The 19,568-nt window shown below is 33.0% G+C and overlaps 1 protein-coding gene across 2 annotated transcripts; it reads left to right on the top strand.

Moving 5' to 3' along the window:
• Nucleotides 1–1,332: 1,332 nt before the first annotated feature.
• LOC148605615 (muscle-specific protein 20-like) lies at nt 1,333–18,758 on the top strand. 2 transcript variants are annotated; one of them, XM_088549262.1, is made up of 6 exons: nt 1,333–1,475; nt 9,761–9,828; nt 10,433–10,513; nt 12,054–12,127; nt 13,484–13,688; nt 17,039–18,758. In XM_088549262.1, exons 2-6 carry the CDS (start codon nt 9,778–9,780, stop codon nt 17,219–17,221), a joined length of 594 nt encoding a protein of 197 aa, XP_088405388.1. In that variant the 5' UTR covers nt 1,333–1,475; nt 9,761–9,777; the 3' UTR covers nt 17,222–18,758. The 2 variants fall into 2 exon arrangements, with proteins under 2 accessions (XP_088405388.1, XP_088405387.1); XM_088549261.1 differs by lacking the exon at nt 1,333–1,475 and adding an exon at nt 1,482–1,617.
• The last annotated feature ends 810 nt before the right edge of the window (nt 18,759–19,568 follow it).

Below are 19,568 nucleotides of genomic sequence, written 5' to 3'. Positions count from 1 at the left end.
CCGTTCAATATTTATCAGATGACACATATTTACAGCTGGACAGAAAGATTTTTTTTTAGAATTGCACAGGTACTAGGCAGGAACTTTCTAAAAGTAAATTGTTAAAAAAAAAAGAAAAAACAAATCAACAAAAAATATATGAAAGGGCTATTATGCAAGTACAGTAGAAATGGAGCCTTATTTAGCTTGCACATACTGAAGTAATATATTTTAGGTATGTATATGTCTTGGTACAAAATAAGTTTTCATAATAAAGATTAAGGGTAATCAAGGGAACCAAGAGTGTAGCTGAAATCACAAGAATGCAACCCAGGGATAAAAACTAGACAGGAAAAACGGACATACACAACAAAGGAAATGAGCGAATCGGGCTCCACTAAATACTTGGAACAGGTACACTGGTAGGGTAAGCGTCCTCTGCTTTTCTAGGAACACCCGCCGACTTACTCATAAAAAGTCAAGCCCGGGGTAGACTAAATATGACACGGTGAACAAATCGGTTCTCATGGTGCAAATGGATACATCGTTATGATCCACGAGTTTATGTTGGCATTAGTAGTCTGCAATTATGACTTCAATCTTGTAGTAACATATCAACCCTCTTCTAGAAGCCTAACTTTGAGAAGTCTAGCGAGGTAAATTTATGGTAAATTTATCTTTCAATATCTTGCTGGGCAACTAGTTTTTTTTATGTTTTGACAGTTAAATGGGCTTATAGATCATTTTGCTGATGGACCTGCAGGGCAGATAGATATAATTATGATTAAAGAAAAATGCACTGGTCCAGTAATTCGATAAAAATTGAACGGTCCCTAAATTTGTGTTTTTATGAAATTCATTGATCCCATAAGCAATCTAAAGTTCAGATTTTGAAGCAATATTGCTTTCAGTTCTTCGTACATCTATAACACATTTACAAAATATGTTGTGCACTTGTTCGAACGTGAATCTGCCAGCATGTCGGTCAGAAGCTCAATAGAGCTTATGTTTATTATTATGTATTTCATGCCGACTCTAAATAAAACTTATTTATATATTTATTATTTACTAGTATTTCAAAGACAACTTATCTACAGTTCTATCTCTGTATAGCTTTATACAAGTAGACTGCAAAACCAGACTTCAAAAGTTATTTGCAAGATAAATTCACTGCAATATATTTAAAATTTGACATATTTTTTTAAGCGAAAATAGTGCTTTTAAGTTCTTGTGGTGACCTTTTAAACTTTCCTATACAGTATATACCACATAGTCAAAATAGCCTATCTTACTCAGAAAAGAAATAAATAATCAAGTTGTCTGCACCATATTGGCAAAAAAATAATACACCAAATGCTGGGTCGGTTTCCTGTTCTCTCATTATTTTGAGTCTCGGTGTGGATTTTTTAAAACCACTATGCATTGAGACGGTCCCCGTATTACCTGACCGGGAAGTACAGGTGAACGTCATCTAACGGTCACACTTATTTAGAAAGGTATGTTACTCTTACAGGGACTTACAAGTTAATAGGACATCTGTATGATACTATTATTTTATTGTAAAGATAAAAATATTTAAATTTCGGATTGTTGCAAGAAAAAATTATATTCTTCTTCCAAGGAAGTATTTATTCGGAGGTAAGTTCATAACTTTAAAATTGACACATTTAAAGTGTCGCATATTTGTGTCGTGAGATTTACCACAAAAAATGTGGCATGGTTAAACTGGAAGTGCACATAAAGATATAGTCGTTTTTTTTTCTAGATTTTTTTCCACAATAACATTTCTGAACAATATTTTGACTTTTTAATAAGTGTACCTGTATTATTCACCTGTATGACAGGTAGCAGACCGGTCCTAAGTGATAATGTAAACAATGGAACTATTGATCTACTTAGAAAAGGTGGTCGCTTTTAAGTTCTCTTAGTCTACATTTTTATTCGATGATTAACAATTATATCCTTACAGAGTATTGTTACTTGAGAAATTTACATTTGAGAACGTCCTGAAGGTGTGTAAATTTCAAAAGGACAACCACTCCCAAATTTAAATGAATCGGTATAATTCTCATATACTTTATCGGTAGTAAAATCAGTCGGCATTGTGCGACGATTTCACACATACCTCTATGAATGTTTTAATGTATTAAAGATAATTGAAAATCCACTAAATTAATCATTTAGAAAAGGCATAATCAGTGAATTCATTAAGGAAATTCATTAATGTTATTAAATCGGCGACGTTTTTTTACTACTGCTATCTTCAATGATGTTATTTAATGCAGAAAACGAAGGTCAGCTTTCAAACATCTTTCAAAATGATTGTTCTTGTGTATTGTCAATGCCTTATTTATAAATGTACCCGAATGAAATCACCTTTTACGGTAGCACAAACACTACTATGGAGAGTACGAATATACCCAACAATATCTCAAAGAAATCAGTCACCCCTACGAGAAAAGATAGTAATTTATGCTGCACGCTATTTATTTTTGCCATTACCACTTAAATATACCATTAACGGTAAAGAATTCTGTCTTTGTCAAAACACAAGTCATTTGTCAAAGCTGAACGTTAACAATGTTTTATTTACACGTTGATTTTTTCCCAGGGACATTTAAATTTCATAAAATAGACGACTTATATTTAATATTTACCCTCTCGAAATATATCGAACATAATCATAGCTAATATTGCATATTTAAGTAAACATTGTCAATTTTATACCTGGAGTCATTAAGAGAAATATGGGAAACATGTTCATTTGGACGCGCAATATAAATACGAAACTTTGACAGTGGGCTTTGGAAGACTTTGCTATACCACCTCAAATATTTTGATACAGTAATCTACATTTAGAAGCTTTTTTTGAAAATATAAAAAGAAAGTTCTTTTGTTTTCATGCATGTATATGCGTTTTTCTTCTTATTCTGTTATGTGGACCCCTTTAAATATTTTTTTCCATATTACTTTTCGTGTATGACCATTTAATACGTATTTGAATTCGATATAATTTGACATGTTTCACCTTAACTTTGTAATCTTGTCAACTTCAAAGATCTTTTGTGAGAGAGAACTATTGATCTTAGCGTTGAGTCAATCCATGGCAGGATGTTCGGATTTATAGACCATGAAACGGACAAAATGGGAAATTTCATGACCTCTTAATTCCTTTTAAGTACATATCTTTGTACTTATTACATCTAGAAAAGCTGTATAGCCCGGATAATTGAGTTTCTGTTTTTTTTTTTTTTTATACGATTTACAAGTCGTATACAATCCTATAAAAGATGCCTCGTTCTGCAACCATTCCATAGAAATGAACGAACGTATGTACGAACGTGAAAGGACATTCATGGTGTAAACTTAACTGCTTATAAATTCGACCTACTTTTTCCGTCGGGGACGCTGGTAAAAAAATCGACAACGGAACAAATATGACGCATTTGTATTTCACTGCTTTATTGTCTACAATATTTCAATATTCTGAATTTTATTGCTGCTAAAATTCTACTTTTTTGCGTCTTGACATCAATTTGTTACACAAAGTGAGTGTTATACTGACTTTGGAATTCGAGAGTATACGAACACCACAAATCCGTTTTAACAATTTGATGGATGTGTGTAAATTTAATCATTTTAATGCTACAGCAAGACGTAAGGGTCGCATAGGGGTCAAAGAACTTGTTACATATTCCCTTTGTTTGAAGGTGTGAAACTATGTGGATAAGTTAAAGATGAGGTTAACAACGTAACACAAGCGTTGCTTTATAATTTGCAGGTTTGAAAACAAAAGAATGTGAGGCATTCGATGGGTTCATAGCTGTGTACTTTATCAGTGCACAAAAGAGTAATATATTACATGTAATAGATTGTATTTTAGTTTAAATTAATCCTTTCTATGCAAACCTGTTTTAGTCTAAGACAGGCGATTTGTCTTCTCTCAGATGTAATCCTGTTACTGAATTGGCTGAAATGTCTTTTCTAGCTTGTGATCATGTTAATGTATAATAAAGTGCATGTAACATCAGTGCATCCCGGGCGCGGATTCAGTTGGTGTTTAGCCAGCCTACACACCCGACGTACTACCTTCTTGAGACTAGAAAAATATAGATTGTGTTGCAATAAATCTGGCTTTGTTTTAAACAAATACTACTGTCAGAAATGTTTTCCTCTCGCTCAGCTGGATTATGTTTTTGGTACCAAAAAACCTTTTGGATTTGGAGAGCGTTTAAGTTCACATATATTTTGAAGTCCAAACTACGTAATAGAAAGGTTATTTTTAAACAAGGTTTGCCTTAGCATTTTTAATGTCTTGGAGTGAATATCTTCAGCATGCATCTAAATATGTGGTACAGCTTTCACATTCTCTGACAAACATTGACATTTCTGTGATTTAACGACCATTTTAGTTTGCTTTACCGTACACCTTTGAACTTTTGGAAGATTTATTCGTAAAAATTCCGTATTCAATACCGGTTCCTAAGCTCCTCAGAGATTATACATCAAGATACAGTATATTATGGGGTAATTATGGTGATAGCCCAAACCTTTGATAGCCTTTGTAAATTCGTTATGAATAAAAAAAATTACATCATTGTAGAATTCGATAGGTCTTATAGGTATGTGTTTGCAACAGTATGGAGATGTGAAGACAGCAGGAAACTGGTGCAACATATGTTTTAATTAGGACGAGTATCAATATCTTTCCATATAGATGCTAGTTGGTTTTTGCACTTCACTGAATACTGAATGGCGGCATACGAGGGAATGCAAGCTCCACTTAAGCAACTTTTACAGACTGTGTTAAATTATGCAGTCACACGACTTATAACAAAGTTAACCTAATCAGCGTCTAATTCATTTACTCTCTGTACTTCGACAATTCGGGTGGAGGACGATTAAATAAGTTTGGGATCCGTAAAGACCCGCCTGGCTGTTCTACTCGTCAGCGAGTGCACTTTCCATGGGTAGAGCGTCACGACTAAATCGAAACCCTCCATTATCCCTGACACAGAACTTAGCATAGGCTGCATAACAAATAAAAGTACAATTCTCAACAACAAAAACTATCAGTCATGCAGTTCTACATGAATTTTCTATTTGAATTATGTAAAAAAAAAGATATATTTTTACTCAAGCAACGTAATAATTTTACTGCTTTCTGTCACGGTTCGTAAAAAATGACAAATTGTCCTATAATTATATGGTAAGATATATGTCACAAAAGTAGTCTGACAATTCCTTGTGTCCAATATTTTACGTACAGAAGTGTCACATAATGTTCAAAGTTGTTTACGGTGTGAGGCATTATTAGTTGTCGGAAAGTGTTTTACGAAATTTTAGCTAATGCAGGCCTTTAACATTAGCTCACTAGGCCATTTTAGAAGGTAGGTAGGTTGGAAATTCTATGAAACTCCATCCATCGCTAGGTATACTTGTCTCCAGCCTTTATCAAATCTTCCTAGTTACATCCTAAAATACGTGTACATTTGATTTAACGGATCCATTCTGTATCATGGCGAGGATATTTTTAAAAACTAGTGGCAATAACTACAGTTGGCAAATAACAAATTTTCTACCATAATGCAACAAAACCTAGACATCGTCTAAGCGTTCAGTATGGGAACTCATATTCAGATGAACATCAATCTTAATCCAAAATAACCGAAGTTGTACAAAACCAGTTGACAATATGTCATTGAATTTAATGAACTACATTTGTAACTGATGGGATAAAACAGTAGCGGATCAAGAATTTTGAAAGGAGGCACCAGCATGGATTCAGAAAGAAGGTGGGGTTAAAAGTTCTTATTTGCTCATTCCTGTCCAAGTTTTGCGCAAAAAGACCTCAGAACCCCCATGAGCCAGAACTAAGACAAGCACACGTGCACGCAAAAAAACAGAATTAAAGATAATACAGTCCATCCTATTACTTATGGATATTATTGTGACAAGTTTCCAGATCGAAATTCCTGTCCCGTTGAACAGGCGTATGAATTTTGGAATAGTTTTTAGCTTGTTGATTTGTTTGTCCCGTTGGACAAGCGTATGAATGTTGATATAGTTTCGAGGAGCCTCGTGTTAAAAGCCTGCTGATTTCTTTGTCCCGTTAAGCAGTCGTATTAATGTTTGATTAGTTTCGAGGAGCCTCTTGTTAGCATGTTGATTTGATGTGGAAGTTAACCACTGGTATATGATGATTGTCCTATAAAAAATCACGGAATTTCCTGTAAAATGATGCTTTAATGATCATCTGGATTAGATTAGCAATCGATCATTGGTAACAGTGAAAAACGATCAATGATTTTGTTTTGATTGGATTAGTTTCAAATTGGTCTGATATGGTTCTGCATATTAATGCACTATTGCGTATCCAGAGGAAGGGTAATTTTTCATTTGGAAAGTTCTATAAATTTCGTGCAGAATTTTGTGAAAATGAGCAAATACATGTAATAGCCTGAGTTCACCTTTTTTACTCCACAGTTTCAATATCTTTGAATCCTCGCCTGGTGTGTATGAATTCACTTTGTTGTAAGGCACACTTGCACTCCTATTATACCTCTACTTCAAAGTGGAAGCTTGTCCTTTATCCAACAACAACTCAAATTTTCCATACCTTTTTTTTCTTTACTCGTATGCTAATATTATTTCTCACATTCGAACCGGTGATTAGAAATGCGCCTGACTTTTTAACCACCGGGCGGTGATTATATTTCTGCGGATACCTTAATACAGTGTTTCCACTGCTCAACTGGTTCCATTATCAGCTGTATCCCCCTCTCCTCGACTGTTTCCACCACAATCTCCAGGGGGAGCGTCGAGTGGCTCTTCCACTGCTCCTGTCTCTTCTTCATTTCTAACCAGAAGCTTCTTCAGCTTGCTTACCCACTCTTCCAACCAAACTTTTTAATGGCCCCGTCAGTCCGGGCGGGGGTCCATAGTGCTGTCCACAAAGTTTGGGAAACAAAACGGGAGTTTTCCCGCCATTTTACGTTTCCGAGTTTCCTACAGATTTCATGGGAGAATCAGATTATCCGCTTAATGCTCTCGGCAAATACAAGATAGTTAAATTTTAGATTTGACTAGGTTGAAATCTAAAAAAAATTCTATCTCGAGTAGGGAAATCTTGTAATCCCCTCGAGACTGAAGGAGAATATATATACTATTATGCACATGTATATTGTATTTATTTTCATCTTGGTAAAGCTAAGGCTAAAAAGATAATTTTTACTACTGAAACTCAAAACGGGAGATGCTAAGGTACACCTGCAAACACATCAGTTCTGGTAGACCCGTCTAATCAGATACAATGATCACTAATTTTAGGCGTTTGCACTCTAACTATCGTTGCCTTGTTGTTGTAAAACGATAATTTTATTGCGAGCAAGTCTTTTTCAACTGATTTGTAGAGAGGTATTGAGATAAAATTCATCAAATTCTCGTTATGGTGGTATGCGGAAGGTTTTTGGAGTTGACGACAAAATAATATACTAAATACAGGCTTTCTTGAGAGCGAATTTAGTAAATTTTAAGTGTGACATACATCTATATATATATTTTTTTTATCTTTATGGTATGGAGCTATATTGGTGGAAACCAGATGATATCGGAACTGCCTTCTTTAGGTGACATGACATTTTAAGTTACGACTTGAAAACTTCGAAACTGCATTACTTTCATTTGTGATATTCGCTACAGTGAAACCTGTTTAAACTGAACCCCGAAGAATCCGAGAGATTCAGTTGGTGAATGCCGCGTAGCGGTAACTACGTAACGTCATTGGAGAAAAACGGTGCAAAATTGAATTAATTGCGGTATAGTTTTAATTATAGATTATTACACGACATCAAAAATACGATTTTGGGTCCTAGGGCGGATACAAACTGAAGCGCCAGGCATGCATATCTTCCGCCGTTTGAAAACAAAAGCAATAATGACATAGCGTCAAAAAGAGACCACGGCTTCATATTAGATTAATGGTAATCTGAACCTTGATTAACCGAACGCATGTCTTAACCCAACCAATTTTCAAGCTTATATGGGTTTGCGTGTACACAGGTTTCACTGTATTTTAGTGAGAATTTTATTTGAAGAGTGTTTTTTAAACTTGTATGACTATACAATGTATCTTTTTTGAAGCATCTACATGTAAATTTGAAAAACAAATCGAAAAAACTTCCATTTAATGTAAAACTACCAGGCTTCCTTTCAGTGTTACACGTGTTAGACAGTGAAACAAACCGAACCCTGAATAATCCGAAAACCTACAACAGGTCTAAACCGGACACTTGTTAAAGTCCCTTCATATTAGTTGTGATGTTGAACCTTGATAAACCGAACACTTGTCTATTCTAACCGAACCAACTTTAAAGCCCAGATTGGTTCGGTTTAAACAGTTTTCATTGTATATAGAGAGATTATTCGTTATAGTAACTCGGTCATGGATTAAATGGATGACTGGAAATTGAAATCCAACACGATATATTGTGATAGTAGGATACTTTTTCAGTATTGTGTATCTTTGTAATATCGAGATTGGCATGAATTAACATAAAGGAGGTTGAAATTTTGTTTCTCCACACTCTATGATGACCGCGATTCAGGGAGCTGCCAGAAAATCTATATTTTCTCAAAATAAAAATCTTGGATAGAAAAATTGAAATTATACCCCCATACAAATAGAAAAAATGGTTGCTCCTTAGGCCAATCACAGAAACATTTGCTGGAGTAAATTAACAATTTAATTATTTTATCTACTAAAACATGTTCCATCAAGAACTTCGGTTTGCATACCCAGTATCAGTATATATTTAAGTCGATGTTACGTGGACATGGACAATTTTAATTTAATACTTCATGTATTGAATATTTGATAATTTAGACAAATTAAAATACTTTAATCTATAAGTTTACTAATAAAATAAAGTTTGACTTCAAAATCCACTCCATTCTTTTGTAATGGTTATCCTCTAGGTATAATGCTTAGAAAAACTCGAGTATAAACACCTATCCCCGAATGACGGACTTTCGTGAGTGCTAGAAGTCTGCTGTAAGTTGCAGTCTCAGATTAAGATTTTCTTAGACCTGGGTTTCATAAACAAATCTCCAAATTGAAAATTTCCGTAAGTCTTTAAGTTTTTCCTCAAATACTCAATTTCAAGTGATTTGATTGGTTGAAATTTATGTTGAAGAATTTGAGGAAAATCTTAATTAAACCGGGCTCTAACGATAAAATTGGTACTTGATATTTGCTTCATTTAGGTTATCTCATTTCCTGATGTTTTTTAATACCTGAGGATTTCGATATAGTCCGAATTTCCTCTGACCCTGCAACCCTCCTCTTTTTAATTTGGATATTGCCCGACATATCAATATCCAAATAAAAAAGAGGAGGGTTGCAGGGTCAGAGGAAATTCCCGACATATCAATATCCAAATAAAAAAGAGGAGGGTTGCAGGGTCAGAGGAAATTCGAACTAAATTCGATATTACCAGTGAACTACAATGAAACTTGTCTAAATAGAACACATTTGGACTATTGGTTAGACATATGTTCAGTTTACCAAAGTTCATAGTACTGTTTAGACTATGATTTTTTTGTTTGTTTGTTGGGGTTTAACGTCCGAGCAGCAATACGTTTAGACTATGAAGCCGGACTTGAATAAATGTCTGGATAAGAAGGATTTTGGATGATTCAGGGTTTGGTTTACAGGTGTCACTGTACATAAATCTATAAACAGTATGACGATGTTTGATAGTAGAATTTGTTATTTTTTCAGATTGAATATCGGACAAAATGGCTTACAGACCAATGGCCTACGGTCTGACTGGGGAAGTCCAGAGAAAGGTATATATGATTTGTATCGGTATAAAGACATTTTTGCCCGTATGCTGAAAGGGGGCTAAGAATAGAAAAAGTAATTATTAGAAAAATAACATGTTCTTCAGTAACATGCAGACCTGTTGTGCATAGTTAGTTATGTAGAAGTTAGGAGAGAGTTGGAAACTAGTCTTTATTGCAGGGGCTGGTCACGAAATTTTGGAAACGAGGGTCCAGGTTATTATTTGCTCATTTGCGTCCCAAATCCCCCAAAGAGGCTATATAGTATAGATATATGTTAGGAAAACTGTAGGAAATACAGGTTCTGACTTCAGGTCAGCTGGTACATACTTAATTATATAATAAACTGTCATAATATGGTGGTGAGGTTGTCACTTTCACCAAACATCAATTTGTAAATACATTTTGTACAAGACTAATATAGATAAAACACACATTCTACTGTTAACAAAACCATACAAAGTTTATGACAATATACGAACATAGCTATTTATATATCTGTAAATCTTTGTTACTTTATGCTTTCTTGACAGAAATGTCAACAAAAGTACTGGATTGAATCTTGTGCACTTCAAAAACTCTCATGATATTTTCATTCTATCTGTTGCAGATTAAAGGGAAATATGATATCCACCTAGAACAAGAGGCTAGAGTTTGGATTGAGGAAGTGTTAGATTTAGAATTACAAGAAGTAGGTATACATAGTATGTCAAGTGGTTAAACTAGACTTGTTTATGATCTCCTGGGAAGATAGAAGAGAGCAATATATCTAAACATATATGTTTTTTTCTTCATGAAATCTGCTTTCTTTACAGTCATGAGTCCTTAAAATCTGTCAAGTCAGACCATGGAAATTCGAACTTTTACTGATCAAATTAATAAAAAAATGAAGTAAAAGTGTAGTATGTACATATTTCTTGTTTTTTGTATTGAATTAATCACTAAAAACATCACATAAGTGTGATCAGACATAATATATGATCCCAACCTTCCTTGCAAAAGTCTTCATTTTAATCTTGGAGAGGATTAAATCAGTCTGGAATAACATCTCTTACTGAATAGTTTCCTGAAACCCTGAATGAGCTGAAAATGGACATTTTCATGAAAATCTAGATCTGTGATTAAAACTGAAGCATATGTAGATGCCTCTATTCTCGTATGGTTGAATAGAAAACTCAAATCACTTATTGCAACTACTCTCTAATTAATGTATGTACATGTACATGTATATACATTGAACTGATAGATCTTTAAAACTTTGCTTATATCAATAAAAGCAGTTTACTTATCCATTGATTGTAATCAAATAACTTTATACTTATAATATAAAACATAACACAACACTTTTAACTTTAAAACTTTTTTTAATAGATATGTGAAGTTTTTTTATGATAAACAGTGGCCATTACTTCTAGACGCACAACCATATAATGCAAGGGTTGAGAAGTCGGGGGGGGGGGGGGGGGGGGCATATGCCATTTGCCCCTTCAGACAGATATTGGCCCCTTCATATAATAGAAATTTATATGGTTTTGTAAACAAATTGCCACTTTGAATTTAGAATTTCTTTGAAAAAAACCTGAAAATGGTCTCCTCTCTCAAAATGTCCTTCTCATCTACTGATAATGTATGTTAAACTTCTCTGGTACATGTATTGTACATGTAATTGTATAAAAGAGAAACAAAAACAAGTTAAGTGATGAATTTAACTTTAGTGTAATTGTTAGTACAAAAATCATCTGATACAAAACCACAGGGAGATGTGTTTTAAAGTGACGTCAAGAGAGAAAAATCAAATTTATTGTCTTTTGATACCTTGCGACATGAAGTCTGTCTATATGTATGTCCGTTGGCCTGTCTGTCCCCTGACAGTTTCTGGATGATAATTTCATAACAGATCTATAAATTCTTTTGAAACTTTGCACAGTTGTTTAGTACCAAAAATACAGGTTAAGTTCAATTTTCAGCTATTTTGCCAACACCCTTTTTTATCATTACCAGTATGTGTCAGGGTAACACTTAAATGTTCCATTAATGCCCTATTTGTCACTATTAGGAAGTAAGAGGAATCTCTCACTTGCAACAACCCAGAAATTACATGGGTTTTTGCTACATATTTTGGGAAATATATGCAAACATTTTAAAAATTAGTCGTTGAAAAAAAGCAAAACTTTCTGATCATTTAAAATTTCATTTAACACTACCAGGAGCATTTCATTTGTATTTTCCAGGGTGCTGATCCCAATGAAGCTTTAGGTCAACAAAATTTCCAGGCATGCCTTAAAGATGGTATCTATTTATGTCAGTAAGTAGATTTTATTTAATATTGATGATAGTCGTGTTGTGGATCACTACCAGTACATCAAAAGTTTCCAATTTTTTATATAATAATTGGATAGATTGTATCATTATTCCATGAAATTTTATTATATCAAAATATGTTTTATTGACCTAAATTAATGGTTTTATTAAGAGGGTTTGTATATTGTACATTGCAATACATGTATTTGTCATGGTGAAGCAAATGCAAGAGTCAACTGTGTCCAGTAGACAATAACAAAAAAAAAAAAAAAGAAATGTAGTACATAACCAACTCTTAAAGTACACATGTTACCAGATTTAATGTTTCATTACACAAAATGTTTCTGATGTAAAACTAAGTAATCAAAGAATTTTCCAGATCTTTGATTCGAGGACAAAATTCTTAAAATATGCCCGACTAAAGTTAAAACTTACAGCAGATCCACAAACTTTATAAATTGTTTCTCTTAAATAGATAAATCACAATTCAAGATAAAAATTCAATAAATTTTAACTCATATCTTTATTAGGGTCTATCAAAGATTTGGTTGAATAACATGCTGTCATGAAAAGAAACTTTTGTTTGGTAAGGGGAGATAAATCAAAATATTTCAGAATATTTGGACTTTCTCAAAATACATTTTAAACACATGGATTTGTGGACATGTCAGATTTTTTGTAAAGTTATGTAGAATCACTGGAATATTGGACAGGTAGATTAAAAGTGTTTGAACTGTAGTGCATAACTCATTGACATCAGATTTGAAGAATGTAATACTGGGAACATTTAAATTTAATTCATTAGATTTCTTTGATTTTGAATAAGCAATTTCTTAATTTTAAATGTTTACGCAGTTTAATTATTTTCTTAGGAAAAATATATTTAGTCATGTAAGATGTACACTTATGGAATGACTGTTATATATTTTTAGGTCTGTTTTGAATAGACCGAAAAAACATAACAATTTTAATTTTAGTTTTAAAATTTAATGAGTAAATATCAAAAAAAGGCTGATGACTTCACAGTCACATGAACAAAATTTGGTTAGTGAGATGATGAACACATTTTTTTATCCAATCAGAAAGCATGTTACTTCTGGAATTAAATTATATCTAAATAACCTAAATTACAATAAAATTAGTACCAGTAGTTTCTATGATTAAATGATAACTATGAAGAAATAAATTCTCACTCAAATGGGAGATAATTCAGTAGTCAGTACTGTCTAATGCATAAACAAAAAAACCTTCACAAAAAATATTTTTCATTCACTTACGATTTTTTTCAAAACATCACTTTTGACATTTAATTCCAGTGTTACTAATACTTGGAAAAACAATATTTCTTTATATTTTTCAGACTGATCAATGTGCTGCATCCAGGTTCAGTAAAGAAAATAAATGAGAGTAAAATGGCATTCAAAATGATGGAAAATATATCAAACTTCTTATCGGCTTGTGAAGTTTATGGTGTGACACGGAATGATTTATTTCAAACAGTTGACTTATATGAAGGACAAAACATGGTCCAAGTTGTTAACGGAATTCATGCTTTAGGTAGAAAGGTAAGAATAAAATTGAAGAGTAAGTTAACCCCAACTTAATGAGTGGAATGGTGTATGGAACCATAATGTCTGTCCATCATTCCATCTTGTCATAATTCCATGGCAATTATCTTGATTGATTCAGATTTGGTTTGTGGTTTTATACAGATGGGATGTTTGTCCATCATTCCATCTGTCCAATTCTTAGGCAATTATCTCAGTTCCCAATGGATGGATTGATTTCAATTTAGTATGTGGTTTTATACAGATGGGGCATTTTTATAATCTGTTTTTGTATATGTCTGAATCGGATAATACCATACCAGTACATATAGCATGATAATGCATACATCTTCATCAGATGATTATATATGCATGCATGTGAAGAAGTTACTGATTTGGCTTCCAAGATCATTCTTTTCTACCTAAATAATGGTTGTACGGATCAAGTCAACAATTAATGAAACTCACAACTGACTTTATCTGTCATACATAATGCCTTAGGGAACTGCCATTTGATTTTTATGGGGGAGGGGGCTAGGAGCAAATTAGAAATAAAAGGGCAGGATTGAAATTTTCAAGAAATAAAAACTCAGCCCATAAGAAAAAATAAAAAGGCTCTGTTATTGTCCTAGTATTTTTGTTTGTAATTAAAAAAAACAGAACCTATATGTTTTAAAAATAAACAGGCTGGATAGAATATTTGATCCTAACCCCTACCCCTGAAAAGCAAATGGTTGGTCCCTTATAAAACTACATGTAGTTTCACCCCACCTTTTACATGTGCCCGTCCACAGCCACGAGATGTTGGTCATTAATGTGTGTCTGTATTTTTATTTTGCTTTTTAGTTTATTTTGAAGAAGTGTCATCGTTCTGTTACCATGGATTTTAATATTTTTGTTGTTGGGGCCTTTCACAGCTTACACTTGAAGGTGTATTTAAACTTGTTGAAGACCTTTTGGTGATCTCTGAAAGTATTTACTTGTTTGTATTCACGTTTTATGCTGGTGAATTTTTTGTGTTTCACTATCAGTTCTTTTTTCTATACTATTAAATGAATATATTGAGTGATAATACTGTCACAACTTGGATGTGGTAGCAGGATCACAACTATCTGCTTTAGCATATGCTTAAATATAGCCCTTTTATATCTTACACCTCAGGAACAGTAATTTAATGGTAGTTAAATTACGTGTCTGCTACTTAAATCACAAAAATCTTACAATTGATTATCAAAATGTAGGAGTTCAGCATCTATCCCAGGGAAGTTTTTATTTGTGGTCAGAACAGGGGTGGATTCAGACACTGTGTAAAGGAGGGTACTAGCCGGGGTTCCTCGGACAATGGGGGTACTAGGACATTATTAGCCATTTTTTGTCAATTTTACACTTGAAAGAGTAATCAAGGGAACCAAGGTTATAGCGGTAATCAAAAGAATGTAATCCAGGGACAAAGACCAGACATGGAAAACAGACATACACAACAAAGAACATAAAGTAACTAAAATCATACATACAAAGTAACAAAAGTAAATGAGCAACTCAGACTCCACTAAAAACTGGGAGCATGGACCAGGTGCACCGGTAGGGTAAGTGTCCTCTGCTTTTCTAGAAACACCCACGGAGTTTGAAAACAGCAAATTTTCCAATAAAAAGAAGGGGTGCCAACCCCCTTGACCTCCCCCTGGATCCGCCACTGCAGAATTATAGTATTGTTTTTGAATACAGTCCTTGTTTATATACAAAGTCGATAAAAAACATAGTCATACATGATAATTGTCAAGACTCATTTTGAACAATGAATATCTAATCACTTATCAGTTCTGAAATACTTAACTCTGATATAAACTTAATTTGGATTTTAATTCATATTGATCATATTTCTTTTCTTAATAATGCCATGAATTGTGTTGATTATGCATTTTGAACATTGACTTGTAAATTAAAAAATCAAGTAAACCATTTCTAAGTATTCATTTACATAGGTATTAACCCTTGAGCAAGATGAAAAAAATCTGCTCTGAAGTGTAACTTGGTTTAGATTTCCATGTATTGTAGAAGTGTGAAAATTTGTGATTTATTGAGTAGCAACTGGAGTTATTGAAGAGGGAAATAAATGTCTGTTTTGTACTTATCAAAATTGCAAATATGAATTTGAAAGCATAAATAATGTCATTCATAATTAAAACTACAGATTTCACAATGACCAGGATTTGCTATACAATAAAAGTGATGCTGCATTCTTATTGGCAAATACTTACTGTATTACAGGGGTGAATCCAGAAATTCTGAAAAATAGGGGGGCGTACTTACAGGCCTAAGGGGAATGCAATCTCCAGTGATTTCTTTTTTTTTCAATGTAATCATTTGTCTATTATACTCTACATGAATTAAATATCAGCATTGTAAATTGTCATGTATTTATTTCGTAATTTTGTTATTTAAGTATCAGTCTTCATACAAATCAGACAGGAGTCTGCATGTCAAAAGCCCACCGAATTCAGTTTTATTTCTAGTTGAATGTTCAGGACATTTTCCTGAGGTTCTAATTTCTGCTATATTTGCAAGGATTGGGGAAACATGAAAATTAAAGCATGCCAAATTTAAGTCCAGATATGTCAGTTAGTTCCAGTAGACTCTTTTTATGGATGTGAAAAATAAAAGCAGCGAAAATTTAATGTTCTTATTGATAAAGCAAATTGTGAAATTTGGCACCCACGAAAATTACCCAATATGTTTAGTTTATCTTTCATATTTTGCTATATCGAGATAAAAATTATATAGATTGTAAATGACTTTATGGCTCTTGACTTTGGTTGATTTGTGTGGGAAATTAATTTTCAGTTTTTCCAAAAGGCATATCTAATCACAGAAGGGACTATCACTATGTAAAAATATAGCCTGCTTAGCCGAAAAATAAAAAAAACACACTAGTAGTTAGTTGGATGGGTTTTTCTACACCATGAATCACCTCAAATATAGGCTGTTGTTGAATTTTATATGGATTGTTACTTGAAAGCTACCTACAATTTGAATTTCAAGGTAAACATTCTACATCATTAATTTTCGTGGCTGAATTTTTAACCTGTTCAAAATTTTCACAATACTACCATAAGAACACTGCAATATGCAATAACTTATGAATTTACAATTATGAGCATGGTGCATACACAGAGATTTGCTATCACTATCAAATTATGCAGCTGACTAGTATATAAAACATGAATAATAGTCAGGCAGTATATTCTTTAGTGGGAGAATTTAGCCCTTGTTGGAGATCTAACATAACTAAAGTTATACAAACTATACCAAGAGAGATTTAAGTGATTTTTCCTTTAAAAAACTTATACAACAATTGATTTTGATTTCAGGCACAGAAAAATGGATTCACAGGGCCAACATTAGGTGTCAAAGAGGCAGACCATAATCCTCGAAATTTCTCTGAGGCGAAAATGAAAGCAGGCCAAACAGTCATAGGTCTTCAAGCTGGAACGAATAAAGTAGCCTCACAGTCTGGAATGAATTTTGGAAAATCAAGATCAATAATGGACTAATTATTACAAAACATTTTTTCTCCTAAAAATGCCATGAGTGGGTCTTTGTATGTTACATTAAAAGATTCACTTATTTTGTTTACTGTAAATTGGGAAATTTTTAATTGCAGGTATTATTTGCTACATTTGCAGAGGATATTCCTTGTATAATTTGTTCAAGATGTTTTAAGATGTGGGACAGTGAAATTTACACCTACATGAAATCTTTACCACAGCAAATATGAAAATAAAACCTGACCCAATTTTCCAAGCTAACAGTTTTTTTTATCAAGTTAATGATTTTTTTTTATATTTGACAAGATAAAAATTTTTAACAATTTATACCTTGAAGATTTATTGAACTAAATTTGATTGGATAATTATATATTTCTTATAAATTCACTAAAAATGTCTTGGTGAACCTACAATGACCTACTATGACTAAATATGTCTGAATTATATATTACATCAAACTGCTGTCACAAAATGTTGTTTAATGCTGTACTATATTTTTCTTTATGCCATGCTTGCAAATACTATTGCAGTTTTACCTCATGAAATTTATACTATTCTGATATTGTTTTAAATGTGATGTAGTTTTATAAAGTATGAGAAAAAGAAACTAATGATATTGTAAATTAGTAAAACTATGACGTTTTGTCTTTGTTAATCAAAGCAGTAGATTTATTTTATGTATGTTACCATTTTCAAAATTATTTCAGTACAGGTTTCAATAAGGTTAGTAACGAAATTCAACTCTTCTCAATAGAAATCCAATCATTACTACATATATTTGCCATTCTTCAAAGTTAAAGGGAGTTAATTCAAGAATCTCGAAAGTTTAGGAAGAATTAACTTGCTGATATAAATGAAAAATCTATAAACAAAAGAATGATTTCATTTGAAACAACATTAGATAAATTATTGAATTTGATTTTTTAGAATTTAAATGAACTGTTTCTTATCAAATCAAATCATTCATCTTCAGCTTAAGTTATATCATTTTTTTTTTATTAATTTCTTTCAAGAAAATGTGCAATGAAATCTTAACCTTTAATGCATTTCAAACAGCCATATGTTGTAAAAGAACTTCTTTGGAAAAAATTTGACATGATGTCATTATCATGATTTTTATCTGGTTCAAAAAGTGCTAAAGGATGCAATCTCCATTATTTTGTATTGTTTATGATTATGTTTTCTTCACAGCAATCTCAGATAATCATTGTATCTCATTAATCCTTCTGAAGCCTCCTTTCCATCCCAGAGATGCCTCTGTGATGAGTCAGGGAATGGACACAGGCACACTTTACTTACTGAGGATGCCTGATTTTGCAGTATGGTGAAAAAAGGTACAATAGCTTACTAAACCTGCCAGATTTGTTTTATTGATAAACCTGTTAACTTTTAGCTGTCATTTTTTCTGTGTTAATGGGACCAGCTGATGTATAAATCCAGTGTTTTTGTGAAGTATTATATTTGTATATGCATGCATCATTTTCAACACTTTTAGTTCACTATTGAATTTTACATATTGTTAATAAATTTTATATACATCTGACATCATGCATCACTTTCATTGTTATTCCTTTATAAGTGGCTGAATTCAGGAAACGAAAATGGTTTGATGTTAAAAGAAAAGAACAGGCACAGATTCATAATGATTTGGATCCAGCATACCCCCTCTATAATTGGGAGAAAGAGTAATAGTGATTGCACAAATTCTTGAATTTACTAAAATTCTACCCCAAAATATGTCTTGCCTCGTTCGGCCATTAATTACATTTATGCTGCCTCCCCTAATCAGAAATATTTGATCTGCCTGTGAATGCGCTTCCTGATTTAACTTGCATTTTAGTCCTTTTATTTTTTATAAGGACCCAATCTGATTAGAATAAGATCTGCTTTCTGTTTCATTATATCAGCCTCCAGTCCATCTTACTTTCTGTTTCGATGACCTGTCTGATCAGCCAATCAAATTTCAGCTCTCACAATCGTGAATGCAAACCTGTTGGCCAGAAATCTGAACAGAAAGCATTAAATTTTTATATTATTACATTTACGTAGAAAAATATAGTAGGTCTATGTCCAATTAAGCTGTAAGTATATATTTGTCTTAAGAGTATTACATGTAGGTGTGTAAACTTTTTGTGAGCAACTGTGATATATAAAGTTGCCGTTTGTGGTTCTGGTGGTGGCCCCAAAAATCAAAAAGTCTGCACTCTAGGTGGAGCAATATGATACTCAGTCGATCTTACGGTTGCCAATGCCCACGATAGTTTCATTAGTGTGGAATCAATAAATCTAATGCAAAGATTGAATAGCCTGTAGGTTTCAATGGCCAAAAGCTTGAACGGTGCAAAATTAATTT

This window comes from Perna viridis, chromosome 10 (genome assembly GCF_037379345.1).
Source record: "Perna viridis isolate PV_CMFRI_1.1 ecotype Kerala chromosome 10, ASM3737934v1, whole genome shotgun sequence".
Classification (NCBI taxonomy): Eukaryota; Metazoa; Mollusca; class Bivalvia; order Mytilida; family Mytilidae; genus Perna; species Perna viridis.
Note: the sequence above shows the minus strand (reverse complement) of the source record. Positions and strands in the feature narration are given on the sequence as shown.

Excerpts from the sequence above, each read along its gene's own strand:
- LOC148605615 (XM_088549262.1), top strand. The coding sequence starts at position 9,778 with ATGGCTTACAGACCAATGGCCTACGGTCTGACTGGGGAAGTCCAGAGA. Across the intron at positions 10,514-12,053 it reads TAGATTTAGAATTACAAGAA|GGTGCTGATCCCAATGAAGC; the intron begins GTAGGTATACAT and ends TGTATTTTCCAG. Across the intron at positions 13,689-17,038 it reads TTCATGCTTTAGGTAGAAAG|GCACAGAAAAATGGATTCAC; the intron begins GTAAGAATAAAA and ends TTTTGATTTCAG.